Source organism: Aythya marila, assembly GCF_965140915.1.
Source record: "Aythya marila genome assembly, chromosome: 4".
Taxonomy (NCBI): domain Eukaryota; kingdom Metazoa; phylum Chordata; class Aves; order Anseriformes; family Anatidae; genus Aythya; species Aythya marila.
The window spans coordinates 76,868,525-76,896,036 of record NC_139045.1 but is presented as its reverse complement, the minus strand read 5'-3'; the positions used below and the strand labels follow the sequence as shown (position 1 = coordinate 76,896,036).

General features: G+C 59.1%; 2 protein-coding genes across 2 annotated transcripts; one reads left to right on the top strand and one right to left on the bottom strand.

Moving 5' to 3' along the window:
- Nucleotides 1–1,706: 1,706 nt before the first annotated feature.
- DOK1 (docking protein 1) lies at nucleotides 1,707–7,995 on the bottom strand. The gene is made up of 5 exons (XM_082758595.1): nucleotides 7,873–7,995; nucleotides 7,347–7,646; nucleotides 5,024–5,135; nucleotides 4,699–4,871; nucleotides 1,707–3,246 (listed from the first exon to the last, which is right to left on the bottom strand). Exons 1-5 carry the CDS (start codon nucleotides 7,933–7,935, stop codon nucleotides 2,155–2,157), a joined length of 1,740 nt encoding a protein of 579 aa, XP_082614721.1. The 5' UTR covers nucleotides 7,936–7,995; the 3' UTR covers nucleotides 1,707–2,154.
- A 3,765-nt stretch (nucleotides 7,996–11,760) lies between these two features.
- On the top strand, nucleotides 11,761–27,049 carry LOC309877252 (protein O-GlcNAcase-like). The gene is made up of 17 exons (XM_082758484.1): nucleotides 11,761–11,944; nucleotides 15,233–15,288; nucleotides 16,841–16,925; nucleotides 17,349–17,479; nucleotides 18,082–18,253; nucleotides 18,587–18,685; nucleotides 18,835–19,119; nucleotides 19,394–19,522; nucleotides 20,484–21,442; nucleotides 21,514–21,688; nucleotides 21,991–22,047; nucleotides 23,660–23,745; nucleotides 23,986–24,090; nucleotides 25,227–25,318; nucleotides 25,693–25,885; nucleotides 25,963–26,134; nucleotides 26,427–27,049. The coding sequence occupies exons 1-17, from the start codon at nucleotides 11,905–11,907 to the stop codon at nucleotides 26,561–26,563; spliced, it is 2,973 nt and encodes a 990-aa protein (XP_082614610.1). The 5' UTR covers nucleotides 11,761–11,904; the 3' UTR covers nucleotides 26,564–27,049.
- The last annotated feature ends 463 nt before the right edge of the window (nucleotides 27,050–27,512 follow it).

The window sequence follows — 27,512 nt, the reverse complement described above, 5'->3', positions numbered from 1 at the left end:
TCTTTAGTGAAAGCTGGGTCAGCTGCTTTGGAGCCAATGCACCACCCTGAGACACAGTGGCAGCAGTGATGGAGATACACAAATACCCACCATAGTATGGAAAGTAGAGCCCCAGAGCTCAGCTCCCAGAAGGCTGCTCATCATCATTTAGGTCTTGGAGCCTGACACTGGCGCCACAAGCAAGGATTATGAGCATGCACAGTACTCTTCCCTTGTGAGGCTGGGCAGACAGCTCCCAGGACATGAAGCACCTGCATAGGGCCACCCAGCAGGTAGGCATGAGGAGGAGACACATGCCTGTATTGGGCTCACCTCAGCCTCTCTCAGGCTCCCAAAGCCGCTTAGACCTCCTCCCATCTCCTGCAGCAAAACCCCAGCAGGGAAGAGGACCAGCACAGGATAACAGCGAAAAATTGGTCCAGGCTACACACATGCTGTACTGTTACAGGACTGAGGAATACCCCCTGCAACTTGGGCACCAAACACCTATTCAGAGCTCGCTGCCTTGTTTCCATCTCCCCAGTCTTGGGACACGAACCTGGCCCTCCAGACTTCCCCACTGGTTTATGACTCCCTGGGTCTGAGCTGGGGCTGGAGAATTCATGCTTAGCTCTCTGCACAGAGGTAACAGACTGCTAGGTTGTCAGACCGCTGCTCTGCTGCTGTCTCTGTCAACAGGCTGGCAAACCTGCAGAAATCTTTAGCCCCAAACTCAGAGACAGACAACTCCAGGATGCCTGACACAGCCCTACACGGAAGGAACAGAAATTCTCTCATAACCATTACCAACATGAAAAGGGAAACCTATTTTCCCTTGCACAAGTTTCTGTCCAAGGATAGCCACACAGCACTCACAGCCAAACCCCTCACCTCAGACCACAGTCAGATCACAGCATTTGCCATTAAAGTTAATGGAACCCAGACTGCACCTTCTGAAGGTGGGTGGTGGGAGGAAGGGAATCAGAAGGATGAGGATGGGGAAGGAGGGACCCTGTGACCAATCAACAGTCACTGAGCTCCAGCACAGACCTGGAGCCTGGTTCTGCCCAGCCTTAAGCTTGGAAAAGACCTGCACTTGCTCAAGTCATCCCAGCATTTCACATCCAGACCAACACTGGCATCCGTGAGTTTAACACATGTGCCTTAACACGCTGGCATCAGGGCATCCTAGCCACTGCTGGACCTGGCACCCACTTTCTTTGCAGTTTCCCCTTAGCTCAGCAGCTCTGGCGCAGATAGACTGGCATGAGTGTGAGAGTGTGAGCACCACTCAGCAGGGGCACCAGGCACCACAATGATGCAGTGATGCACCAGCATTCGCTCTCTATAGGTACCTCAATGGAGGCTGTAGTGAGGTGGGGGTTGGCCTGTTCTCCCAGGTGCCTGGTGACAGGACGAGGGGGAATGGGCTTAAGTTGAGCCAGGGGAGTTTTAGGTTAGATGTTAGGAAGAACTTCTTCACTGAAAGGGTTGTGAGGCATTGGAACAGGCTGCCCAGGGAAGTGGTGGAGTCACCATCCCTGGAAGTCTTCAAAAGACGTTTAGATGTAGAGCTTAGGGATATAGTTTAGTGGGGACTGTTAGCGTTAGGTCAGAGGTTGGACTCGATGATCTTGAGGTCTCTTCCAACCTAGAAATTCTGTGATTCTGTGATTCCCCAGTCACGTGCCTGACAGTCTAGACATGCTACATGAAAACACTTTGTTCTGAGACATACAGATTTTAATATCAAAATACTTTTGTATAAAAATACTTCTGGAGACTGATTGCAAGCAGTCCTCCAGGCATTGCAGTAGACATCTCAGCCCTGTGGCCTACCCAGAGAAGCCAGAGCAGAACCAAAGCCTCTGGATTCGCAGCAGCAGGCACAGTGCAACACAGCCAACCCTCCTGATACATCAGGAGGTGTCAGAGGAGCTGGCTTGAGCCAGGAAGTGCACCTACAGCAGCTGCAGCATTCTGGCTCCCAGGTGCGGGAAGGACCCAGGGAGATGCAGTCCCTGGGTGCTCGTGAGCAGGAGGGGCTCTGCCCAGTCCCACACAGTCCCCAAACCCAAGCCACCCACAGGACCAATGGAGGACGGTAGCCTGTGCCACTCACAAGTGGGTCTAGGCCCCACAGTCTCCCCCAGACAGGTACAGAGCAGCGGCATGTTATATTTCTCCTAAGTCCTCATAGACAGGTGACAAGCTGCACTCATCCACAGACTGCTCCTTCTTCTGCCCTTGCTGGGGCTTCACCACCTGGCTGTACAGCACCTCCACTTTGTTGTTGTTGTTGCTGCTGCTGTTGAGGCTGGGTTTGATGACTGCCTTCTCAGAAGCAGGGTTCCCTCGCCGCTTGCCAGGGTCCCCACTTCTTTCGACACCTTTGGGGATAAATGCTGCTGGGGGCTTGGGGGCAGGCACTGGCTTAGGGCCCTTGGCCTTGGCCTGGAAGGCAGGAACTGAGTAGTCATCAGTGCTGGGGTTATAGGGATACTCGTAGCCGCCCTTGCCATCGTGACCCTGGGTACGCCAGGCCTCGCCCGTGGGCCGCGCTTCATCATAGATGCAGGCAGCAGAGGGTACTGCACGTGGAGCGCGGCCCTCGGGCTCATCATAGATGTGCTCCTTCCGCCCAGGTTCCTGGCTGCGAGCCTCGGCCCGGACCTGCTCATAGGCGCCCGTGTACAGTGGTGCTGGCACCCGGAGCTTCGCCTCATCTGGGGCCCCACTCGCGGCCTTGCTGTCAACGGGGTCCGAGTACAACGGGTCCAGCCAGGGCCGGAAGCCCTTCACCGAGTCCAGGGGCTCTGAGTACAGGCTGGAGGGGTCTTCAGCCAGTAGCGCAGCTCGTGGTGCCTTGGGCAGAGGGGAGCGCGGGGGCGTGCTGGGGACGGTGGGCTTGGCCTGCAGCACTGGGGGCTCTGGCAGGGTCCGGTTCTTCAGCAGAGACACCGTGTCTCTCTCCTCCGCTGCAGCAATGGACCTGGGTGCCAGTCCTGCTTTGGGTGCTGCAGTGTCGTCCCCCTCCACGGGCAGCTCTAGGCTCAGAGAGTCGGCCAGGGCCTGGCGAATCAGGACCACACTGGGGCTGTCTGAATCCAGTGAATCACAGCTCTGCCGGTTCTCCTCCACCTGTGCTTTCTGCTCCCGGATGGAGTCTTCCACCAGGCGGAAGATCTCATTGCCTTGCTTGGTCTCAAAGGTGAAGTTCCCTGGGCCAGAGTCACAGCGCCGGCCAGCTTCAAAGGAGAACATCACCTGCAATGGAAGCCAAGTGTCACATGACTTTCAGCACTTACCCTTCCAGAGCCTCACACAGGCTGTACTCTGCTGACATGCACTGGCTATGGTGCTGGTCCTGCACATCTTGCAAGAGAGACTTCAGTGAGCACCCTGAGGGAGCAGGGTGAGCAATAGCTTAGCAGGGGAAATCACTGTTGGCATCTTGGGTCAACCAGCATCAGTCAGGGAGAAGGGAAACAATCCAGAAACAAGATCCAAGAGAGAAGAGCACAGCTTTTCATGAGAGAAAGGCCAGAAGAAGCAGCTTCCCTACCAACAGTAAGCAAAGCATTTGCCTTACAAGCATTACTGTTAATGGCATGAAGTACTTTAAAGAAAAGTCTTGCACCAAGGCTGTGTTCCTTAGGCCTGAACACACTCAGGCATAGGTTTCCACCAGCAGAAGTCCAGACCCTTCTTGGACCTCTGCTCCTGAATCCAGGGGAGATTTTTCTGTCTTACTGGTGTTGATATGCAGCAGCAGTCTCTTGGGTTGCTACAAAAGCCTCTGGGGCCAGACTTCCTTTGTGGGTCAGTGCTGCCAAACACAAGCACAGCCAACCTGTCACCACCGGTGACCTGAGTGTGCAGTCACCTGCTCCTCACACAACTTGGTTCTCATCCTGCCCCGGCATAGATCCTGTGGATGAGCCAGCTGCCTCCCCAAGAGCAGCTTGGTGTCTACTTCTGTTTTGGTAAAGTGCCGCAGAAAGTGCCACTAGCAGGCTGCAGCTGACACCATTGCTTCTGTAAACAGCCCTGGGGAGACCACTTCCTCTGCCTCCAGCACAGCAGGTACATTTTATGCTCAGTGTAGCAGGAGGACAGGTGGGGGAACCCACTGCTACACGACACTGGGGAGGCCTGCACAGGTCAGCTAGGCTCATAGCAGTGTGCCCCATAAGATGAACAACTATATATATAACATATAATATAATAAACATATAATATAACAGGTGTCTTGAACAACCCCTCCCGCTCTGGCCACTGTCCTACAGGAAGGATGGACGGCATCCAGGGAGTACTTGGAGCCAGGCCTGCAGACAGCTGAGCTCCCTGGCAGGTATGGCATGAACGCACAGCTGGCAGCACAGGCTGGGAGTGGAGAATGGGGGTGGGCAAGAGCTGCAGTGGCCTCAATGGGAGTGTTGCAAGAACCGCACAGAGAAATGCCCTGCAGAGCCGGGTCCCTGGCAGGGATGGGAGCCCCACAATCCACGCTCCTACACGGTGACACATGTGGGGAGCTGGGAACAGACCAAGGATCACAGATGCCCCAGGGACCCCACTGTGGTCACCGTGGTCTGTAGCACCTCCGGCATTTGACAGGGCCCACAACACGGCTGCCACAAGCAGGTCTGGCACAGCAGTACGGGACAGCCTGTGGGGGCACGGGCAGGCCCATGGCATGTATGGCTATACACCCACCTTGTCCCGGCCGTATCTCCGAAGCAGCCGGTAGGGCCAGACATAGAGGATCTCGTTTGTCCGTGGGTCCTTCAGGACAAGGCTGTCACGCTCAGCCTTGAGCACATAGGCACCACGTAGCTCACATCGCTCTGCAGCCTCGGTCCGCTGCACTGTCACCCAGAATGCGTTCACTGCAGGAATGGAGGTGCTCAGGGGAGGCAGAGAAACCCCATCCCCTGTTCCCTGCAAGCCCCGGCACTGCCCACCAGAGCCTCTGCAAGGGCGCAGCAGCAGGACAGCCCCAGGGAAGGGAGGCCCAAGGCCAGTGCAGGGCAGGTCCCACCTTCATCTCTCGAGTAGTAGATGGAGTTCACAGCCATCTCCAGGGCCGGCGCCTCCCCGTTGCCCTCTCTGCCACGCTGGGCTGCCACGCCAGCATTGCTGGGGCCATTCCCCTGACAAGGGAGAACAGATCAGTCCCAGCCCCTCCACCCACAGCAGCCCCGCTCCCCTCCCCAAACTCCTTGCAGCCATTGACCCCAGTCCCACATCCCCTGGGTCCTGCCACCCTCACCCACTTGGTCCCACACAGCTCAGCTGCACCAAGCTCAGTGCACGGGACAGGGTGCAGATGAAGCAGTCCCCCCAGACCCTTCCTCTGGCACAGTGTAAGCAACCACCAACATGGCCCCCAGGACCACACGTGCCCGCTCCACCACTGCTCCTTTGCAAGCTCCAGCTTGGGCTTGTCCATGCAGGTGCCTGGTGTGGAGGCAACAAACAGCTCCACTTCCATACAGATGCACTCCAGCGTGGGCAACTTTGGCACCCAAAGCATGGTGTGGGTCCAGGCACTCCGCCAGCCACACAAACTAGGGGAGAGCAGATGAGATGACCCAGTAACACAAGGGACTGCGTTCTTCTGCGCAGGCAGGCAGGAAGACAGTGCCAGTATTGGTGCTCAGACCGCAGAGGGAAGCGAGCACTTCTACTTTTAGCATATGCAGAACTGAAAGCGCAACGCACACACTCTGCCAGAGGCCATGTCCCCACAGCAGGGTCCCCTAAGAGCCCGTGTGGGGGGTGCACTCCTGCTGCCACCAGGGGAAACACATGGACCCTCCTCCAGGACAGCCCCACACACACCAGAGGTTCACAGATGCCCTACAAGAGCTATTCCGGCAGATTTTGTGCTTCTGCACAAGGGTCTGGTCTCAGACTGAGCCAGAAGCTGTTTCTCAGGGTCACGTGGGAGGGATGGGGTTGCAGCAGAGTGCACATCTTGCAGAAGGCAAGCTGTCACAGTTTCGGTTTAAAAATGGTCACATGAGCTCCTCAACTAGAGGTGAGGCCCAAACAAGGCCATGAGGCCCCTCTCTTTCTCCTAAAGAGAATGGGGAGTGCTGAAACACAATGTCTGAGAGCGGCAGCTCTCCTGTTCAGCTACAGCATCCAAAGAAGTAGAACTCCAGCCTGGAGTCAGGCAGCGAAGAGCCCTGGAGGGCTGCTTGACTGCGCCTTCCCTCATCTTCAAAAGAAGAATAAATTCTGTTCTGAACTCAAATCATCTCTTCCCACCCCAGTTGCCAAGCCGTCAGACCCTGCTCGCCTTCTGGGTGGCAACAAACACCACCATACAAAGTCATGCTCTCCAAGCAGATGAGCAAAAATTACAACCAAGGACCTTTAGCTTCTTGCTGAGAGAGCACACGTAGCTCCTATGTCTCTTGCTCCAGTGCCGTTCTCACAGCCCTTTGCCAACCTCTTCCTAAACTGTTAACTTGCTTCTGGACCTCAAGTACACAATTAGCAACTGCCAAGCAAATTAAGGCACAGACACAGCCCTGCTCTGAGCAAATGCTCCTTGCCTTTTCGTTGCCCCTGCCACGCTGAAGGCCCGTGATGGATTCCCAGCTAAGCCCCAAGAGCCCTTTCCAGGACAAAGGCTGCCAACACCATCTGTGTGAACAGTGCCATGGAGTGACTCCCAGTGCCTCTTGGCTGGGCCAACTGGCAGCCGGTGGCAGCAGGGAGATGCTCGAGGCAAGTCACGCTGAGTAACACCTGGGTCCTCGTGGGAGGACCCTGGGGCTGCCAGCTGTGCAGCAGCCATCTTGCAGGGCAGCCGAGCCCTGCACACACAACCTGCAACTGCCAAGCACAACCCAGGGCTGCACAGCCCATCCGTCCTGGGAGGGAGCGTGGAGCACCCGTGGAGCCAGGCAGGCAGGCACTGCCCTTGTGGAGCAGTGCGGATGACAGCACCTGCGGGCCACTGCTGTCCTGCACACCGCCTTCACGAGGCAGACAGACTGACCGCCAGTGCTGGGGAAGGCTAGGGGAGCCCAAGGGCTGTGCCGTGGGCCCAGCACCGACAGCATGTCCCCAACACCAGGGAGAGACCCCTGTGCTGGGCAAGGGGCTGCCCCAGGAGTCAGGCACCCCGACGTGCTCGGGGCTCCGCTTCCACAGCGGGAAAGGCAGCGGCAGCTGGGCCAAGAGGAACCGCTGCCCAGCCAGCCCTGCCAGACGCCCGGAGGGGACGAGCAGGGCTCCACGCGGCAGCAGCACGGGGGGCCGGGCGGGAACCCCCGGGGGAGAGGGGCACAACGCCCCCCGCCCGCCGCCACGCCGGGACCCAGAGGCGCCACCCCCGCCCCGCTCACCGGGAAGGCGATCTCGCACAGCTTCGCCACCCACTCCTCGCTCTGCTGCTTGTCGGCCGCCAGGAGGTAGCTCCTGCCGCTGGTCTCCAGGCGGAAGGCGACGGTGCCGGCGCGGGGGCCGCTCTCGGCGGGCGCGGGGGCCACGCTGGTGCAGTCGGCCAGCCGCACCACCGTCTTGTCCAGCCGCCGGGTGCCCAGCCGCCCGGGGGGCCCCGCCGGCTCCTTGCAGTCGAAGAACTCCAGGCGGGCGACGCCGTGCTGGCTGGCCGGGAACAGCGCGAACCAGCCCCGCTTCCACCTCTGCAAAGCACCAGGGTCACCGCGGGGCCGCCCCGGCACAACCCGGCCGAGCCCGGCCGCCGCCGCCGCCCGCCCCGCCCCGCCCTGCCCCTCGCCGCCCGGTGCCGCCGCCGGCAAAACCCCGGGCCGACTTCCCCAGGCGCCGTTAGCGGACGGCGGCCCGGCCCAGACGGCTCAGACAGCGCCCGGCCCCGGCCCCGCTGCCCGTCCCGGCGGGGCGCCGAACCTTGGTGCCGAACTTGTGGCTGTGCTGCACGAAGAGCGGCCCCTCCTTGGCCGGCGGCTCCATCCCGCGCCCGGCGCTCCCCCCGCTGCCGCTGCCGCTCCCGCGCCGCGCCGGGCCCGAGCGGCGGTGGCCGCTGGGGGCGGGGCCTGAGGGGCGGGGCCCTGAGGGGGCGGGGCCGGGAGCGAAAGTGTCGGGGGCGCGCGTGTGGCCGTAGCCGGGCACGCGTGGCTGAGCCCGCGAGCCGGAGCCCGCGCGTCCGTGGGCGCGCTCGGGTGTAACTGCTTGGGCGCGTGCACGCCCGAGAGCGCTCCCGCCTGTCTGCGCGCCTCGGTGTGCGTGGATGCTCGTGCACGCGTGCCTACCGTGCCCGTCCCGCCGCACCCCGGGTGCCAGCAGCGCGGCTTCTCCGCGGGGGCTGCGGGCGGGCCCTCGGTCGCTCCGCCGGGCTCCAGCCCGGGCACCCGGCCGCTGCGCCCCCCCGGTCTGGCCTCGCCGGGGGCCCCCTGCGCGGCTGCCGCGGGGCTGGGGTGCGTGGGGCGAGCAGGGAGCGGGGTCGTCCCCTCCCCAGAGCCGGGCCGGAGCTGTGGGAGCGCAGCCGGCGGGTGGCGGTGCCCGGAGGGCTGCAGCCTCTCGGGGGGCAGCCGGCCCTGCTGCGTCCCGCGGGAGAGCCCTCGGCTCCCAGACCTGCCGGGGCCGCGTCCTGCGCTCCGGGACGGTCCGGAGGAGATGGAGGCTCAGCCCTGGCCCTGTCACACCTTCCCCAGGTGCGGGGGCAGTCCAACCCGGCAGGTTTTGCGTCTGTGGTGGCAGCTCCTGGGCGAGGGTAAGCTCAGAGCAGACGCTGTGAGCCGCAGCCCCTGCCCAAAGCCCACAAGGTGCCTGGAGAGGTGGGCACTGCGTGTCAGCCCCAGAACCGGCAGGATCGGGCGCCTTAGTCCTTGCCCTGAGTACAGGTGTGTGAGTGCCAGAGGGCACAAACGTCTGCAGGGGGAGGGCTTTGTAGACACCTGAAATGCTAATCCAACTGCTGATCCAGGGCATAACACACCCTGTAGGGTAAATGTGGACTGGCCTGTGAATTAGAAGGTGTAGCTCGTCAAGATAAAAACAAACACAGAAGAGGAAGATGTTGCTAGGCATGCACTCGATATGGGCTGGTTCTGCCTTCCAGACATCAGGACTCACTGCGTACGAAGCTGGGAAAGACGAGGGACACAATTGCCATGTCTGGGGCAGGACTGACCCTGTCCCCCTCCCCGAGGAGTCTCTTGCAGCTCCCCTGCAGCCTGATGTCCCCAAGGAAACGGCTCCCAGCACAGCATGGGGCTTGGGCACCCAAGGGCTTTGGGTCCCAGGGCTGCTCCCCCAGACCTCACTCCAGGTAGCAGAGAAGAAATACCTGGGAGTGTGAGAGTGGGGAGCAACCTCAAAATGCCTTTCAGAGACAATGTGATGAATTCAGGGAACTGGAGGTTAGGTCTAATAAAATGCAATCTGAAAACCTGGCAGTGCTTTAATGAAGCCACAGGGCATGATAGAAACCACCCCAGCACTGGGGGAAAGGGAGGGCTTGTAGTTCAGACAATGACCTGGAACTTCAGAAGGAAGTGCACAAAAGTAGAAACTGGGCCAAAAGCCCGGGATAAACAGAACAGCAAAAAATCAGAAAAGCCAAAGTGTGATATGAGATGTAACTAGCAAGAAACACAAAGGATCACAAAAAAAAAAAAAAAATCCAAAAAAAGGAGGTGTCAGCAAGAGGATGCTGAGCTGTCCATGTGGCCCATTGTCCTGCTGAGACAGAGGGACAGCAGGATGTGCCAGGACTCAAGTGCTCGATGTCTTCCTCCTCTCAGCCCACGCTGAGGAGAGTAGCTGTGATCGCACAATTAACACTGTTAACATGAGCAGCAGAGGAGCATGCTCAGGCTAGATAATGGAAAATGTGACCAGATTAGCTAAACTGAGATAATTGAGAGTGACACTCAGAGCTGGTAGAGGATGGATGTGTTTTCAGAGAACAGGAAAAAGGAGTGACATGGTACCATCTTTGAAAGAAGAAAAAAAAAAAAAAAAAAAAAAAAAAAAAAAAAAAAAAAAGGAAGTGATGAATTAGAGGCCACTTAGCTCAGCTTCAAAGTCCAAGAAAACCACGGAACCAATACACCCTGTACGCACAGCCCTGCTTAACTTCTCTGACAGCAGTGAATAGGGGATACCAGCCACAACTCTACCTTTAACATGCCATGACCCCAGCTACTGCAGGGGCACTGGGTTGCTCCTAGTGCTGCCCATGCATGCCATGGCTGGCTGCTCTGGAGTCTGCCCCAACAGCCTTCTCCAGAGGCCAGCCTCAAACTCGGCTGTCCCAGCAACAAAACTCAGCACAGGCTAGTGTAGATGGTGAGGAAGGAGCAAGCACAAGCATGGCCTGTGCCCAGCTATCCCCAGCAATTGCTCTCTGTGCATGAATAATCCAGCCTGGCAGAGCTGAACTGGCTTTTCTGCAGCAGCAGCATCTGCCTTGCTCCTTGCATCCAGTTTTTATTGACATGTGTAAGTCTGGTTATGAGCAGTATAATGCCTACTGAGGTGCTGAGGCTTTGAGTGCTCTGGGTGCTCCTTGCAGTGTTCAGCCTTCTCTGAGCCACATCACTGAGTTTTGAGCACACCGTGGCAGCCCATGGCACACTCTGATCATCTCTTCCATGTCTAGTTGCTGTTGGTCTGTCACCTGTGGGCTCCTTGGTCACCAGATGGCCCAGACACAATCACTCAGCTTCCTAGCACTACATTTACCTGCAAGGGAATGAGGGAGCTGCCACAGATCCGGGCTTTCTAGGCCTCTGACACCCACTTCTCCTGTGAAACCCCATGCTTGTGGGCTGGAAGAAAGTGTGGGTGGCAACAGCTGCTGGGAGGGCACTCAGCAGTGCTTGCTGGAGGAGAGCACCAGTGCTTCTTCTGGCTTGATCACTCACACATGCATGGACCATGGTAACAAAGCTGTGCACGTGGTCCCCATGTTTTAAAACCACATAGCTGGGAGAGGCTGCAGGCATGCTCCAGAATAGAGGTCTGTCTTGCAATGAGTCTGACAAGCAGGAAAAGTGGTCAGAAAAAGAGCAGAGAAGCTCAGTGATGACAAACACGAGGTCCTGCATGCAGGCAGGTACCAGCGGCTGCACAGCTGCAGGACAGGGAACTACTGATGTGGCAGCACTTCTGCAAACCAGAACCTGTGGGATGGAGAGGATCACGAGCCAAGCATGTGTCAACAGCTCAGAACAGTGTGACTAAAGGCAAATAGCAGCCTGACGTTTGCAAGCAGGTGAGTCACGTGCAAGACAAAACGGTCCTGAGCTCCACGGACTTGACGGGTGGGAGACGCATCTCGGCCTGGGCCGGCACAAGGGGCCCAGCGGGGAAGGTGCTGGTGCAGGGGCGAACACAAGGGCAGATGCGATGCGGGAGCTGCTCCGGGTCTGGAGGGGGCACGCGACAGCGCGCAGGTACCGCGGAGGAGAAACCTCTGCCGGTGCGGCACGGTGCGGCGGGGGCTGCTGCGGGGCACCGGGCTGCGGGCCTCGGTGCCAGGAGCGGCGGCCGGAACCGGGCTGCGGCTCGAAGCCAGGCGCTGCCCCCACCGGGCAAGGCGGCGGTGACTCCAGCCCGGCGGGGCCGGACACAGCCCCGTCCCGTCCCGTCCCGTCCCGTCCGTGACCCCCTCCGCGGCAGGGCTGCGGCCCTCGGCTCTCGGCGGGGCGGCTCCGGCCGGGGACTGCGCCTGGTCCCCGCCCCGCGCCCGGCCCCGCCGCGGCCCCACCCGCGGGGCCGCCCCCTGCGCTGCGGCGGGCGCGCTTCTGCGGGGGCGGGCAGGCGGCGGCGCGGTCCCTCCGTGCAGCCCTCCATCCCTCGGAGCGCCTCTGCATCCCTCCGTCCGCCCTTGCCCGCACCCCTCCATCCTTCCCCGCACCCCTCCCTGCAGCCCTCCGCCCGCCCCAGCGCCAGCAGGGCCGTTCCTGCCCGGTCATGGCGGGGCGGCCGCGCTTCCTCTGCGGCGTGGTGGAAGGTAGGTCCTGCCGGGGCCGCGGCTGGGGCCCGTGCCCCGCCCGAGCATTGCAGGGGCTGGCCCGGCACACCCGGGGCGCACCGCGGTCGGGGAGGGCTGCCGGCACCCGAGCCCGCCGCGCCCGGGACCCCGGGTATGGGAGAGGCAGCGCCCCGGGCCCCTGCACGACACTGGATTCGCCCACGGGTTGGGGATCAGCACCCCCGAAGCTCCCCAGCTCACTCGCAGAGCACTGATGGGCCCCCCCGGCATCCCGGCACAGCCCGCTCCCAGCACCGCGTTGTGGCGCGGGGCCTCGCTGCCCTGCCGCCAGCGCTCTGCGGTGGCTTTTTCTCTGCCCTGGGCACGAGGCCGGCATCCCGCTGCGTGCCCTCCTGCCCCCTGCCCGCAGCGGAGTGTCGGCACGGGCTGCGCCTGACAGCCCGCAAAGAGCCTGCTCTGGTGTGGCAGCTCGGTATGGCTCAGCCCCTGTCCTGCCCCCCTCAGCTCCTGTTTCTGCAGCACTGCACCGCTGGAGCTGTGTGAGGCCTGGCACCTGCTGGTCAAAAGCATTTCCACCTTTTCTGGCAGCACATCACCACGCTGCAGCCCACTGCCTGCTGCCTTGCCACGCAGGGAGGAAGCAAAAACACCAAGCAAATACACACAAATCAAATAGAAAGTGCAGGAACGGGGAAGTTGATCATAAGAAAGAATATGAGTCAGACTAGAATCATCGATATAGGAAAGCTGACCTGGGAAAGAGAAGGACAAAGATGCTGCCATTCCAGAGCCATTCCAGGAGAAGGTTTCTAGAGAGCGAGGGAGGAAAGGTAACTCATCCTGCTGTAACACAGGCTCAAAGATGAGCTATCCCAGATGCCCAGAGGCTGGCAAGTAATGGTGTTGGCTGGATACTGGTGTGCTCTGGGCTGTCAGAGAGCCAAAGGGCTCTCTGCATCATTTATCAGTGCTCATCTATCTCTAAAGCAAGGCACCTGCATCCCCCTCCTTTGGAGATACTGCCACAAGTACAGTTAGGTTTTTGCTAATAGAGTTTAATCCATTTTTTTCTGGGTGGAATATGCTAGGGTGGTGCTTTCAGTAGTGCTGCTCTTGACAGTGCACGTGTCATTTCACAGCAAAGTGTGAGTGAGGTTCTTGGAGGCAGATGCTGTGGAGGGACTCCTGAGATATCCTGAACTGTGAGCTAAGCAGGAGCTCCCTTAGGCTGGGGAACAGAAAGTCTGTTTCTCACAGAAATACCTTCTTTGGATGAGATGTTTGCTGGGATTCTTGAGTGGCTACAGATTTGGCCCTGTGCACAGTAGGATATGGCTAGCATAGCAAATCTATATTGCCTCAAAGTAGATGGAAAAGACGTGTAGTTGTTCAAGCAGGTTGAAAATCCATCTGCAGTGTGGCCCAGCACATCGTTGTCCAAGTTTCATGCTAGGGGGGCTGCAAAGCAGACTCCTGCCAAAAGGAGCCGGGCACAGAGTCCCCTCCAGGCAGAGCCATTCTGGTGCAGTAAGGTGCTGCATGGCAGCACTGGCCTCATGGCAGTCACTGAGAGCTGACCCTTTTTCCCAGACTAGTGGTGTTGTCGTGACCTGCCCTTGTGCACAGCACATTTCAGCAAATGCTTTCACTTCCCTCAATCTCTGCTCCTGTTCTTGTCTGCTAGAAAGTGCTTGGCTGATGTAAAAGTTGCCCATGATGTAGAGCCCTTCTGATGCTAGGAGCTGCCTTGATGACTAATTACCATCAACGTTCTAAATATAATGTATTTTCTGTGAGCCTTCATATCTGGGCAACATGCTCTCAGTGACCCTGCTTGAGCAGGGGGTTGGATCAGATGACCTCCAGAAGTCCCTTCCAACCGCAACCATTCTGTATTCCTGTGATTCCTTGACTTGACTGCGTGGCTGAAGAGCCTTTTCTTGCTAAATTTGAGATCTGTGTTTGAACACTTCCAACACTTTATAGCCCAGACAGGAATGTTGATGCTCTGCTTGACGCAGCTTGACACTACACAGAGAGGGAGATGCACAGAGGATCCATCCAGAGGGACCTGGACAGGCTTGAGAATTGGGCCTATGTGAACCTAATGAGGTTCAACAAGTAAAAGCGCAAGGTGCAAGTGCAAGGTCGGGGTAGTCTCAGACATGGGTACAGACTGGGAGAAGAAATTGAGAGCAGCCCTGCAGAGAAGGGCTTGGGGATGAAAATCTCAACATTAGCCAGCAGTGCACACTTGCAGCCCAGCAAGGCAACTACATCCAGAGCTGCATCAAAAGAGGAGTGGCCAGCAGGTCAAGGGAGGTGGTTGTCCCCCTCTGCTTTGCCCTTGTGAGGCCTCAGTTGGAGTGCTGCGTCCAGGTCTGAGGCCCCAGCACAGGAAGGATGTTGATCTGTTAGAACGGGTCCAGAGGAGGGCCACAAGGATGATCAGCGGGCTGGAGCACCTCTACTATGAAGAAAGGCTGAGAGGCTGGAGCTGTTCAGGCTAAAGAAGAGAAAGCTCTGGGGTCACCTTATTGCAACTATTCAGTACTTGAAGAGGGCTTATAAAAAAGATGGAGAGCAACTTTTTGCTCATTCAGGTAACAACAGGACAAGGGGAGATGATTTTAAACTAAAGGAGGGGAGATTTAGATAAGAGGTTAGGAGGAAATTCTTCAGCCAGAGGGTGGTGAGGCACTGGCACAGGTTGCTCATAGAGCTTGTGGATGCCTCATCCCCGGAGATGTTCAAGACCAGGTTGGACGGGATCCTGGGTAACCTGATCTAGTGGGTGGCATCCTTGCCCATGGCAGGGGGATTGGAACTGTGTGATCTTTAAGGTCCCTTCCAACCTGAGCCATTCTATGATTCTATGACCCAGGAGAAGCACAGAGTCAGTCTCTGTATAGGAGTATCCCCAAGAAGGAAACTCTAGGGTGGATGTACAATAGCTCTGTGCTTTGGTGCACCCCAAATGCTCAAGTGCCAGGCCTCAGCAGTCTCCTCTAGGCTTGGCTTTTACCACATAAATTTCCCCTCTCAGGATAATTATTATCTTGTGCATTTTTTCCCAGCTGCTTCTTTCTGGGAAGGATGGCAGCATAGATATTATTATACCTGCTGGCTTGAATACCAATTCCCCCCAAGATCATAGCAGGCTAACAGGCACCTGAATCATCCTGAGCTGAACAAACCACTGGCTCTTGCAGTTTAAGAGCAGCTTCTTAGGGACAGTGCATAGAGAGACTGTTTTAAGGAAGATACTGGCAACTGTATTTTGGTTTTTGCTTTTCCTTTTTACAGGTTTCTATGGGAGACCGTGGTCTATGGAACAGAGGAGACTGCTCTTTCGATGGCAAGTACCCCAAATTTTGCTCTCTGGACGCACTGACACGTAACAGGTTGATGAGGTGGAACTCGGCAGTGCATGCCAGCCCCCCTCCCGTGCTGCTCCCAGGGCTGGGGAAAGGGAAAAAGCCCCTGCCCTGCCCCGGCCTGACAGCGGCGGGCTGTGCTGCCCTGTGCCCGGCAGGTGGTGCTGGGGCTCCGCAGCCCGCTGCAGCCACAGGCGTCCCGCCGGGGGCTTGGGCCGGGCTGGGGAAGCGGCCGTGGGAGGGCTGGCGCTGGGGGTGCTGCGGGGAGGGTGCGAGCTCGGGGGGGGCGTTGCTGGGTCCCAGTGCCCACGGTGTGGAAGGATGTGGGGAGGATCCGTCACCAGCTGGTTATGAGAATCACGGAGCTGATCCTTGCAGGAGAGAAAAAGCCCTCTCCTGGCACCTGCTCCGTGCACCGGCCCTTGGCGCAATGAGCTGCACCGACGGACCTGTGCACCCGTGGTGCGATGGTCACAGCCCAGGCAGCACGCCCGTCTCTGTGAGCAGTGCCCTAATGATGGCAGCACACGGGATGTTGTGGGCAGGGTGCCGGTGACAGTGTGGGCAGGATTCTGGTCACAGTGTGGGCAGGATGCTGGTGACAGGGTGCTAGAGACAATGTGGACAGCGTGTTCACGACAGTGTGGGCAGCATGCTGGTGACAGCATGAGCAGAGTGCTATTGATGGCTGGGCCAGTGAGCCAGGAGCAGCAGGGGCTGTGTGCTGGTTGCAGTGTGCTGGTGACAGCACCAGAGCTGTGCACAGCGTGGGAAGCATTCTGACAACAGTAAGAGAGTGCTGGTGGTGGTGTAAGCAGTCACAAGTGTAAAGACTATAGTAGGGGAACCAGAGATGCAGACGCAGTAAAATGTTACTTAGAAAATCTGGGAAAATGTGTCACTGAGACAAAGGAAAACAAGAGATGTTGTTTTAGAATATATTAAGAATGAGCAGATCTAATGATCTAGCAGATCTACCTAGTCTGGTAGCGGGTTGGAATGTTCGTGTGTTTGCACATGCGAGCAGTGTGTTTATCTGTGTTTTCCTTCTCTGGGAAGAAACAAGATGTAGCATTTGTGTCATGCAGTACATGACAGTCTGTTCATCATGGGAAAATGTAAAACGTCATCTACTAAGGAGGATAAATACAAATAAATGAATAAATCAGATGGCTTTCATACAGGAGTGCCAAAAGAGCTGTCTAAGGAAGTGTCTGCCCTATGGAGTGCTGTGCAGATTCTGGAAAGAATTCGTGGTTTTGAGGCCAGAACGGGCCTTTTGATGGTGTAGTCCCATCTCCTGAAACAGCCAGGCCCTGTTTTTACTCAGACCTGTTTTCCTTCAGCTCCGCTTGCAGTGCAGCATCCGGAGAGCAGGGCATGGCACAGCCCTATGAAAGAGAGGGAGTTGTGAGCTGAGCAGCATTTGTCGTCATGGGCTGGCATGCCTGCCTGGATGCCTCTTTGCAAAGAGTCCTCCAGTCCGTCTGGAGCCTTAGGTGACCTCTTGTCCTTGCTGCACAGGCTGGAACGCCAGGAGCTGAACTGCTACATGTACGCACCCAAGGATGAGCTGAAGCACCGGCTGCTCTGGCGAGAGCCCTACACAGAGCATGAGGCAGGTAGCGGCTCTGCTGGGCCCCACCATGGGTGGGCTGTGGCATCCCAGTCCTCACAGGTGACGCATGGTCTGCATCTCAGCCAGGGGCAGGCTGGCTGCTACTGCTCCTCCTGCCAGAAGCCTGCCCAGCACAGGGAGCCCCCAGACCCTGCCCATCACAAGGTGTCTCCTTGGACCCTACACCGCCCATGGAGCTCCCTGTGCAGGTCTTTGGCAATATGCTCCAGTGTGCCAGGGCCTGCAGACCCTTGTGGAGGGTCCTCTGTGTTCCAGCACTCTGGACACCATCTCCCCATGGCCCTTCTCTTCAGTGTTCTTTTCTGACTCTGGGTGTTTGTGGCTCTTTCCATGGGGCAGCAGTCATTCCCCCTCCACTTGTGCCTTGTCTCCCAGCGCTCACAGCCCTCCTCTGCTTTGTCCCCAGCCCGGATGCGGTCTCTCATAGAAGCTGCCCAAATGCATGGCGTGGAGTTCATCTTCGCCATTTCTGCTGGCCAGGACATGGTGTTTTCAAGTGCTGGGGATCGGCTCCTGCTGCAGCAAAAACTCAGGCAGGTACCGTGGGCCATTCCTTCATCCCATGGCTCCCAGGCAAGCTTCAGCAGGCAGTGCTGCAGGAGCTGCAGGAGAGGGACCAGCCGAGCCTGAGCCTGTGGGCAGCACCAGGGGGCTCCTGCAGGCTGGTGCTGAGGCCCCGCTGCCTGGGAAGGGCGAAGACCCTAGCACAGCCTCTGTGCTCTGCGGGGCGACCACTCCTCCCTGTGGCACGGCACAGCCAGACAGCAGCTGCCCATCCACCTCTCAGGCTGTCCCCGCAGCACCACGGTGTGAGAGGGGAATGGCCAGTGGTGTAGATGTGGCACAGTAGGGGGTCTGGGCCGCCACAATGCCTGCCCTGGTTTCAGAGGGCTCCTGGCCCGCAACAAGCAGGGCTGTGCCAGGGTTTGGCGAGGAGGGCTATGGTGGAGGGGCAGCCTGCGTGGAGTGGCTGTGTGTGGTGCGCTGCATCCGCTGGATGTGGCAGCATGGGTGCAGGCATTGTTTGTCAGGCTGCTCCTGACTGCCACTGTTCCTGCAAGGAGTGAGGGGCTCGACCAGGGCTTGCTGCATCCTCCTGCTGCTGCCCAGGCGTCCTAGCGCCCTTGCTGTGCCCACAGGTGGCTGCCATGGGGTGCCGTGCCTTCGCGCTGCTCTTTGATGACATCGACCCCTGCATGTGCCGAGCCGACAGAAATGTCTTCACCTCCCTGGCAGAGGCCCAAGCCTCTGTGGCCAACGAGGCATACCAGGAGCTGGGACAGCCCTCCATCTTCCTCTTCTGCCCCACAGGTACTGCCTGCAGCTGCACAGCCCCCAGCTGCCCCTCCCCAGGACCGGGTGCCTGGCAAGCCCTCATGCCCAGGCCATGCGCCTGCCCTGTGGCTGCAGCTACCAGACATGCACAGCATATCTGCCTCCTGCAAGCTGACTGCCCCGATGGCCTGTAGCCTCCACCATGCCTTGGGGCAGCCCTGGAAGCTTCAGGATAGGACAGGAACCGGCTGCAGAGGGGCCAATGCTGCTTTCCTTGCCCGGTGCCTCTCCCCTGCCCCTGCCCACTGCGCCTGGGCAGCCTCTCTGCCCCAGTCTCTTCCCTCAGGGGATGCTCTGCTCTCTGCCCAGAGTACTGCAGCTCACTCTGCTCTCCAAGCCCTGGCCAGTCCTGCTACCTGCTGACCCTTGGACGGGAGCTGCTCCCAGGGATTGGGGTCATCTGGACTGGTGAGCACCCTTCCCGGCTCTGTGGGCATGCATGCGGCTTGTCCTCGGTCTGCAGTCGGTGCCCAGGTGCATGCGCGCCCCGGATGTGCTGTGTGCGAGGGACTGTGCCACCCATGTGTCCCATCTGAGTCTGTGCCCTGATGCTCCAGGCCCAAAGGTGGTGTCACAGGAACTCTCAGCCATGCTGCTGGAGGAGGTGGAGGGCGTCCTGGGGCGCCGTCCCATCATCTGGGACAATTTGTTCGCCAATGACTACGACTGCAGACGTGTCTTCTTGGGCCCCTACACGGGACGTGCCCCTGGCCTCATGCCTCGACTCTGTGGACTGCTCCTTAACCCAAACTGTGAGCTCCAGGCCAATTTCATCCCCATCCACACGCTGGGCAGCTGGTTTCGGAGCGAGCTGAGGAGCTGTGCCTACCCTGACCATGCAGGTACCAGGTCCCTGTGCCCCAGGCCATTCTGTATGTGGGGCCCCACACCTGTGATGAGGTTTCGTGCCAGGGCAGCCCTGGCCTGGATGGGCCCTGCCCATCTCTGTTTGGCTTTGCCTTGGCCCCACAGGCTCCCCTGCTTGCCAGCCTGGCTCAGGTGGCACCCCCTGTCCTGGGCATGGGGTCCCTCCTGGGTTGCCCTCCGTCAGAGTCGCATGGGATAGCTTGGTAAAACAAGTGGGGCTATCCAGGCTGATGAGCTCCGTTTCACTAGGGACGGAGACTGCAGCAGCCCTGGGGGACAGCCAGGGCCCATGGGAGGGGAGCTACAGCCCCCAAGAGGCCTTGGAGCTGGCACTGCTTGACTGGGTGGCTGAGATAAACCAGCAGGCCTTGGAGACAGGTAGGTGAAGAGCTGGCACCATGCAGCATCCCTCAGCCCTCAAACTCTGGACCAGCTCTGCTGGGAGCAATGTGGGGTGGGAGAGCTGCCTCTTGGGATGGGATGCTGCAGTGGGGTCCCCTGTTGTCAGGCTCAGCTGGAGGAGTCTCTGCCTGAGCAGAGCTGGGAAAAGGAGGGGACTTAAGCCAAGCAGGTGGGGCAGAAGAGTTTGAAGCTTTGGCCTCACAGTTAGTTGGGCTTTGGGCTTGTCCTGCAGCAGAAGTGAGTGAGCCCATGGGATGGAGGATTGGATGAGCCAAGAGAGTGTTACCAGCAGATTTGTGCTGCCTTACCAGCCTGCCTTCCCAAGAGAGCACTTTGGGAAAACAGACATTGACAGAAGACAATGTGGTGCTGGGGGAGGAGATGACTGGTGGGGAATGCATGTGAGGTCCAGGAGAAGCACTGCAGGGTGACGAGGTGACGAGGGCCAGCTGGGTAAGCTGGCTGCAGGGAGTGTGGATGAGGTCTTTGACCCCAGGGTGTGGTTCAGGAACTGCTTTGGAGTGGAAACAGGGTGAAGCAGCAACCTAAGCAGCTCTGGATGGCACCTAGCTGCCTGAAAGATCATGATGTGGCATTTGCTGCAAGGAAGGAGAGCAAAGCCTGCTCCTTGCTTCTGCATTCCTGTCCGTGATACCATGGGCTCAGCAGGAGGTTAGGAAGCCTAGATCATGGTACAGCTCTGGAAGAGGGGGCTAAACATGGTGAGGGCTTGTTTTGCACTGCTTGATTCTTGAAAGCCTGTGGCCTCCCCAGCCACAGTGGCCCAAGTGATGCAGAGCCCACAGTCTGGGCAGCTCCTGGTCCCTGCCAGCACAGAGCTGAGCTCCTGGTACAGCCGCCCTGGGGCTGTCCTGCATCTGGGCAGCCGTTCTGGTGTGGGTGCCAGAGGGGCTTTGCCTTTGCTCTGTCCCACCAGGAGGAAGAGCTCTGTTGCACCCCAGCACCGGCTGTGAGGGAGGAGCGGGGCTGCAGCCAGGCACAGCAGGATGGCAGGAGGCCACGCCTGGCCCCCAGACCCATGGCGCTGCTCCTGGTGGGGCAGACCAGTGTGGCCCTGAGACCTACGGCGGGACACCAGGGGAGGGAAGGAGGAAGGTGACCTTGGTGCCTAAGAAGGACAGTGGGAGCAGGACCCCCACCTGCAGTCAGCAGAGCCCCCCAGGGGATGGGGACCAGCTCGCCTCAGGTAGCGGAGCAAGCTGCGAGCCCTCCTCTGCTCCACCCAGCACAGTGGGCAGTGCCAAGCCTGCTGGAGCCCCTGGAACTGGTGAGACCTTCTGCAGCCTGGAGACCCCAACGCGCTGCAGCAGTGGGGCCGACAACAGCCAGAGCCTTCTCCTTGACACCAGCAATGCCAGGGGAGGGGATGGCAACCTCCCCCAGCCCCCTGGCAGTCCCCAGCCTGGGGCCAATGGGGCTGATATGCCCCAGACACTCCCAGGGGTTGAGGCTGGTGCCAGTCCTGTCCCCACAGCACCGCTCACCAATGGGGCTGGTGCCAGCCCTGTCCCCACAGCACCGCTCACCGATGGGGTTGATGCTAGCCCTGACCCCATGGCATTGCTCACTGATGGGACCAGTGCCAGCCCTGGCCCCACTGCACCACTGACCCCAGAGGAGGCCACGTCCATCCACGTGGCACTGCTGGCCCCAGAGGAGGTCAGGTCTGGCTGCATGACACCCAGGTTTCTAGAGGAGGCTAGGTCCAACTCAAATGACCCACTGACCATGGAAGAGGTGCGAATGCTGGTGGAGCTCTTCTACTTGCCCTACCATCATGGGCCACAGGCACAGCAACTCCTGGAGCACCTTCAGTGGCTCCGGGCCAACAGTCCCAGCGTGGGGGTCCCGGCCACAGCACCCAATTCTTGTGAGGTAAGGCTAGCCTGGGCACTGCTGCAGGAGGGTGCCCACTGTGGCTGTTCTGACACCCGGTCTGTCTGCAGGGCACCCAGTGGCGTGGCCGAGCACAGTCCTTCCAGCTGCTCTGCGCCCAGACGTGCCGCCTGCACAGCCGCTTCGTCTGCAGCGCAGGGCAGGCGCTGCTCTATGACCTTCACCCCTACCTCTGGGACATCCGCAACATGCTGCTGGCTGCCAGTGCCTTCATCCTCTGGTTGGGTATGTGGATGAGGCCACCCTGAGAGCCAGGCTCTACCACTGTAGTCGTGTATCCACATCCTGGCCAAATCCAGCCCTGCTTCCTAAGGGACAATGGAGCACAGGGTCCCTGGGCACCATGGCACCTGAAACTTCCTCTGTCCTTTCCCCTAAAGAAGTGGAGGTGTCTGGGAACACTCCCAGCAGGCTGGGGTCCTGGAGTCTGGCCAGGCTGCCAGAATCTCTGCTGGGAACGCATCTCCCCTTGATGCCATCCCCGTGCACTGCCTTTGCCTGCACTCACCACCACATCTCCTTTGCAGACGGCCACCTCCTCTGTGACCCTGACCCCAAGGGCACCTGGAGAAGCTGCTTCGGCTGTAAGTATGGCACTGCTCTCGCCCACCCACGAAGGCTGATGCCCTCTGTAACCTCAGGCCCCACAGCTAGCACTTGCCATGGGGCTGTCCTTCTCCTACCAGTGGAGCTGGCATGGCTGCAGGAAGGCTGCACCCCTGCACACCCTGGCATGCCAAGGCAGGATGGGGACGGCTGCTGGGAAAGGACAGCAGGGCTGAGGGTTCCAGTTGTGTGCGGTCTTGCTGGGCTCTGCTCCTCCAGCTAGCTGGGGGCAAATGCTCTGCTCTAGGACCCAAGCAGGGACTGAAAGAACCTCTGCAAGGCAGTGAGGGCATTGCCCCACAACATCCAGGCCCTCCAGCTCTGCCCCCAGGCACCCAGCAGTGTCCCAGAGCTGCACAGCTGCCCCACCTGCACAGGTGGCTGAGCTCTGGCTCTCTGGCCACGTTGGGAACACCCACGCTAGTGAGCATGGATCACTGGGCTCACGGAGCTCATCCAAGTTCCCGTGCTCCTGAGAAGTGTGTCGCAGCAAGACACCTAGCTTAGTGTTCTGCAAGGAGCTGTCACCTCAGGAGCATCCTCCCTGCAAATGACTCCTAACCTGGCCGGGAGGGGCCAGGGGGCTGGATAGCGGAGGGGGAACTGAAGTGAAGCAGCCTGGAAGGGGGGCAGTGTCACACGTCAGGGAGGTGGCACTCATCAGAGCAGCACTTCACTGTCTTGTGGTTTAAAGGGAATGCCTGTTTCTGGGGCATGGCTTCTTGGCATTTTTAATCCCAGGACCTTTCTGGTAAAAGGGGTACATGGAAGAAATTCTTTACTATGAGTGTGGTGAGGCAGTGGAGCAGATTGCCCAGAGAAACTGTGGATGCCCCATCCCTGCAAGTGTTCAAGGCCAGGCTGGATGGGACTTTGAGCAACCTGTTCTGGTGGGAGGTGTCCCTGCCCATGGCAGGGGGATCAGAACTAAATGATCTCTAAATCCCTTCCAACCCAAACAATTCTGTGATTCAGTCTATGATTCTCTGGGCTACTGGGAGCAGTAGTGTCCTGGGTGACAGAAGTGAGGCTGGATTTTGAATGCCTGTGCACCACTTTGCGAGCCCGATTCCTCTGGTTTAGATTTCCATGACCTTGTGAGTTTTTATAAACCAGGAGCTGTTACCAGATGACAGCCTGAAAGGGGCTCCAAGTTTGGTGTGGAATGTGGTCATGTACCTTGAGCCACTTCTGTGGAGAAGCAGCTGCACATGGTGCAAGGGTGCCTGTGCCCAGCTGCCCTGCAAGCTCCCGCTGGCACTGCTGGCTGAGCAGCAAAGCAGCACACTGGGCTCTGTTCCAGGCTGCAGCTTCTCGGTCATGCCAGGAGCTGTGGTTTTTCCTTACACCTTTCACGGAGGCCAGATCAGTCATCTTCCCATTCCCCCACTTCAAGCCGTGTTGCAGGGGGCTTGCTGCCACCAGTGTTGGGCTGCACAAGTCCAGGGAGAGCTCCAATACCTGGGCTGCATGCATGTGGGGCAGATCCTGAGCTGTGACAAGCACGGATCATGATGCTGCTGTGCAGGGGAGGCTGGTCCCAGCTGGTTATTTTTCACCTCATGTGTGTCTGTCTCCTGTTGCCTTCAGGGTGCCAGAGCATCACTGCCCCACTCTTCCCCAGGGAAGATGCTGAGCCCTGGGCACGCCGCGGGGGCCTCTTTGGAGAGCTGCAGGTGAGATCGCACCCCTGGCTGCTGGGGACTGGAGGAACCCTTGGGAAGCCAGGATTCCAACTGCTGCTCCTGCCATGCTGTCGGGTGGCTGCAGGCTCAGGGAAATGATGCTGCTCAGGCCTCTGCACCGTGGCTGCTGCTCCTAGGCTTGGGGGGTCACAGAAGAACCCTTGTCCTGCCACCCCAAGGCAGGTTTGGAGCCAGGACAAGCTGCTCCATGATGGACTGTACCTCCTCCAGGCCCTGCTTCCCGTGGGGAACAGCTGTGACCTCTTTTATCACCCACCTCCACTCTTTCCATCTCGCCAGCTGTATCTCCTGCGCCCACTGCTGCCTCAGGACAAGGTGAGACTCATGGCCTGAACACACCACCTGTGCTGCTCACCCTGTAGCTCACCCTGCATGGCCTTTGCCAAAAAAGTGCTGACAAGAAACATGCACGTTGGCTGCTGCCCCCAGGGCTGAGCTTACAGCACAGGATGATGGCAGTGGGAAGGGACCCCAAGGGTCAGGCAAGCCTGGGGCAGGTCGCTCCATGCTGTGTCTAGCAGTGGTGGCAGTCCCCATGGTGGAGCCCCCTTCATCAAATGCCACACAGCCTGCAGCAATCACCCTGCTCTGTCTGCTCTGCTGCCCCTCCCAGCTAAAGGAAATGCTGGCGCTGCAGATCAACCACCATGGACTCGTGCATCCCTGCTAAACACAGTACCCTGCAATGCACACCTGCATGGCTAACAGAGGTGGAGTTGCAAGAATGTGAGAGCAGATTATAATACCAGACTATGGCCACCAGTGATTCCCATTGCAAGAGTTTGTTTTCAGTTGCCTGTTGTCAGATTACATTTGAACGTCTGTTTCCAGTGAAACTGTGAGAAAAACTCTTCTGAGCACTTAAGCCAGTTCTGGGAAGGCAGCTCAGAACTGACTTGCTTTGATCTTGTTCAGTGATCAGGCAGCCTTCCCTTTGAGAAGCAGTATTTTTACCAGGATGTTCTTTTTGCTGATCCTGTGAACAGCAGATAGCTCAAATTTGACCAAGACAGGATTTTTTTGAGAGGTCCCACTTTGCACGTGCTCGATAGAGACTTGAATTTCGGTATTAATTTTGCTACTGTTCTGGCTGCTTTGAGCATGCTCTGAACTGGGGCTGATCAGCATTTTCTCAGCAGCTGCTGCTCTGGGGTGCCTGACTGGAATGCCAATGGCTCATTTTAAAGCGTGCTGTGCTGTGGCAGCAAGCCTCAGGGGCTAGCAGGACATGGTACACAACGGCTGTGCACATTGCTCTGCACTAGCACCCTGGGCAGGCTGCAGTACCCGCCTTCCCCTGGCCAGCAGCACTGGAGGCTATGGCTCTGGTTGCGGTCCTTCTCTGGGGATAACGTGGGCACCTGTTGGTGCATCATGCTCTGGTGGAGTGGCAGGAGCCGAGGGGCAGCAGTGGGGCAGGGCCAAGGCTGAGGTGGTTTGGGCTCTTCCAGGGAGAGCTTTACCGAATGTGCCGGGAGGGTCTGGACTGTGACCCCAGCGTTGCAGAGGTCCTCATGGCCCACCCAGACCTTCTGGGTGACAGGTGAGACCTGGTCCCTCTGGGGCTCCCTCTGCATGCGTGCCAAGCCTGGGCGATGTGGCCTTGGCCAGCCAGGGCCCTCTCCTCCCACCCTTGCAGGGAGCAGCTCCGCACTGTGGCTGTGGTGGCCTCGCAGTATGGGATGGGGCAAGGGAGGGCACTTCCAGCTGGGTCATGGAAGCTGCCGTGGGGACAGACCTGTTGCCCAGCTGGTCCCTAAGAGGGCTGCAGTGGCTCCCTCAGCTGAAGTCATCTGTGGGGGTCTCAACAGCACAGGGCGGGGGCGCTGGGTGCTGCAGGGGCAGAGGGTGGACGGCTGCTCCAAGCTTTCGTTGAGCTGGGCTCGGCCTCGGCTCATCAGTGCCTCTGGCTGGCAGGCTGCTGGGCAGCTTCCTGCACCTGAGCCCTGAGTACACGTTCGTGCTGGAGGACGAGGGCGGCCCGTGTGGCTACGCAGCCGGAGCGCTCTGTGCTGAAGGTTTCCTGCGAGAGCGAGCCAGCAGCTGGCTGCCGGCCACGCGGCACAAGTACCCCCGGGAGCTGGGTGTGGGCGGCCCAGCCCTGGGACAGGTGAGGGGAGCGTCCGCAGTGGTGGGAAGTGGGGAGGGAGGAGGGAGGGCTCCTTCACCTGTGCTTGTCACCTGCAGGATGCCCTGGAGGAAGCACTGCTCTTCTTCCACGCAGAGCCACCGGCCGTGCCCCTGCCCGTGCTGCGGCGCTTCCCCTCCCTGGTGCAGCTGGGCACGGCCCCTCGGGTGCTGGACGTGGGGGCCAGCCGCAGCCTGGCTGTCTGCCTGCTGAGTGCGCTCAGAGCCAATGGTGAGCTCCATGTTGGCGGGTCTGGGACTACTCCATCAGTGCAACCCCATCACGAACCCCTGCCCACCCCGGAGCTGGGGGCAGCCATCTCTGGGGCTCCCGTTTCTGCAGTCTGACCCCAGCTCCCTGGCACCATGACCTCCCTTTGCACCAGGGACATGTGGACATGTGTCACAGGGCCTTGCATGGTCACCCGCTGCCACGGGCAGCACTGGAGGGGGCTCAGCTGCTGCCCTTAGCCCTGGGATGAGGCTCCCAGAGCTGGGGGCCTGAGCTCTTCTCTCCCTCACAGGCTCACGGGGAGTGTTTTGCCAGGTCAGTGCCGCTGACCAGCAGCAGCTGAGCTTCTACAGCAAGCTGGGTTTCGTCGCCCTGCCTGTGCCCTGGCCCAGCTCCCCTGGTGCTCGGCTCCTGGGACGCCTCCTCTGAGTGAGCATTGGGCATGGGCACAGGGAGACAGCACCACAGGACGGGAATTGGCAGCGTGTCTCAAGGGATCAGAAGCAGAGGGGCACCTTTGGCAGGGCAAGTACATGGGGGATGTGGCCTAGGGGTAAGCAGGGTGCCACTGGGATGTGCACAGGGCACCAGGCTGTGGGAGTACTTGGCAAGAGAGAGGCATTTCTGCTGCTTCAGGAGATTTGGCCATCCAGGCCCTTCACTCCTGCTTGCTGAGCACCCTCCACCTGTGCCAGGGAATCAAAGCACCCGGCCTGGCAGGTCGTGCAAGGGCAGTATTTGGGGTAGTGGTCTTGGGGCATGGCGTGTTGGCACTGGGACAGTGTCCCCGTCCCGATGGAGCTGCCCAGCTCTCTCCATCCCCATTGTGGCCGCAGTTTGGACAGCTGGTGCCAGGGCTGGCTCTTGGCACCCAGGAGCTGCTTGTTGTATGGATGGAGCTGGCATGGGGCACAGTGAGACAGCCCTAATCTCTGCTGCCCAGGGGCTGAGGGAAGTGCTGTCCTCAGTAATAAAGCATTTGCTGGTCTCTCACCATGGTTTGTCTCCTGGGGATATTATTGGGATACCGGCATTTCCCTCCAACACCCCTGTGTCCGCCTTGCACAGACTCTGCTTACAGACAGTGCAGTAGAACCCAGGCAAAGCAGTGACTTCGTGGCTGCCTCTCCAACTGCTCACCAACCCTTGGCCTCCCTCACACCACACTACGGGAATGAGCTCAGCCAGGCTTCCCGCAGCTCCAGGGCTCCCCTGTGGCAATGGCTCCTTGGCGTGCCTGGGGGTCCCTGCCAGGACACGCAGGAGTGCCAAAGGGGGACGCCTGGCTGGCTGGCTTGCCTGGAAGGAGCTGGGAGGGAGGCATGAAGGGAGCAAACGGGTCACTGAGTACTTTTCCTCTGTGCTCGCCAAAGCTGAC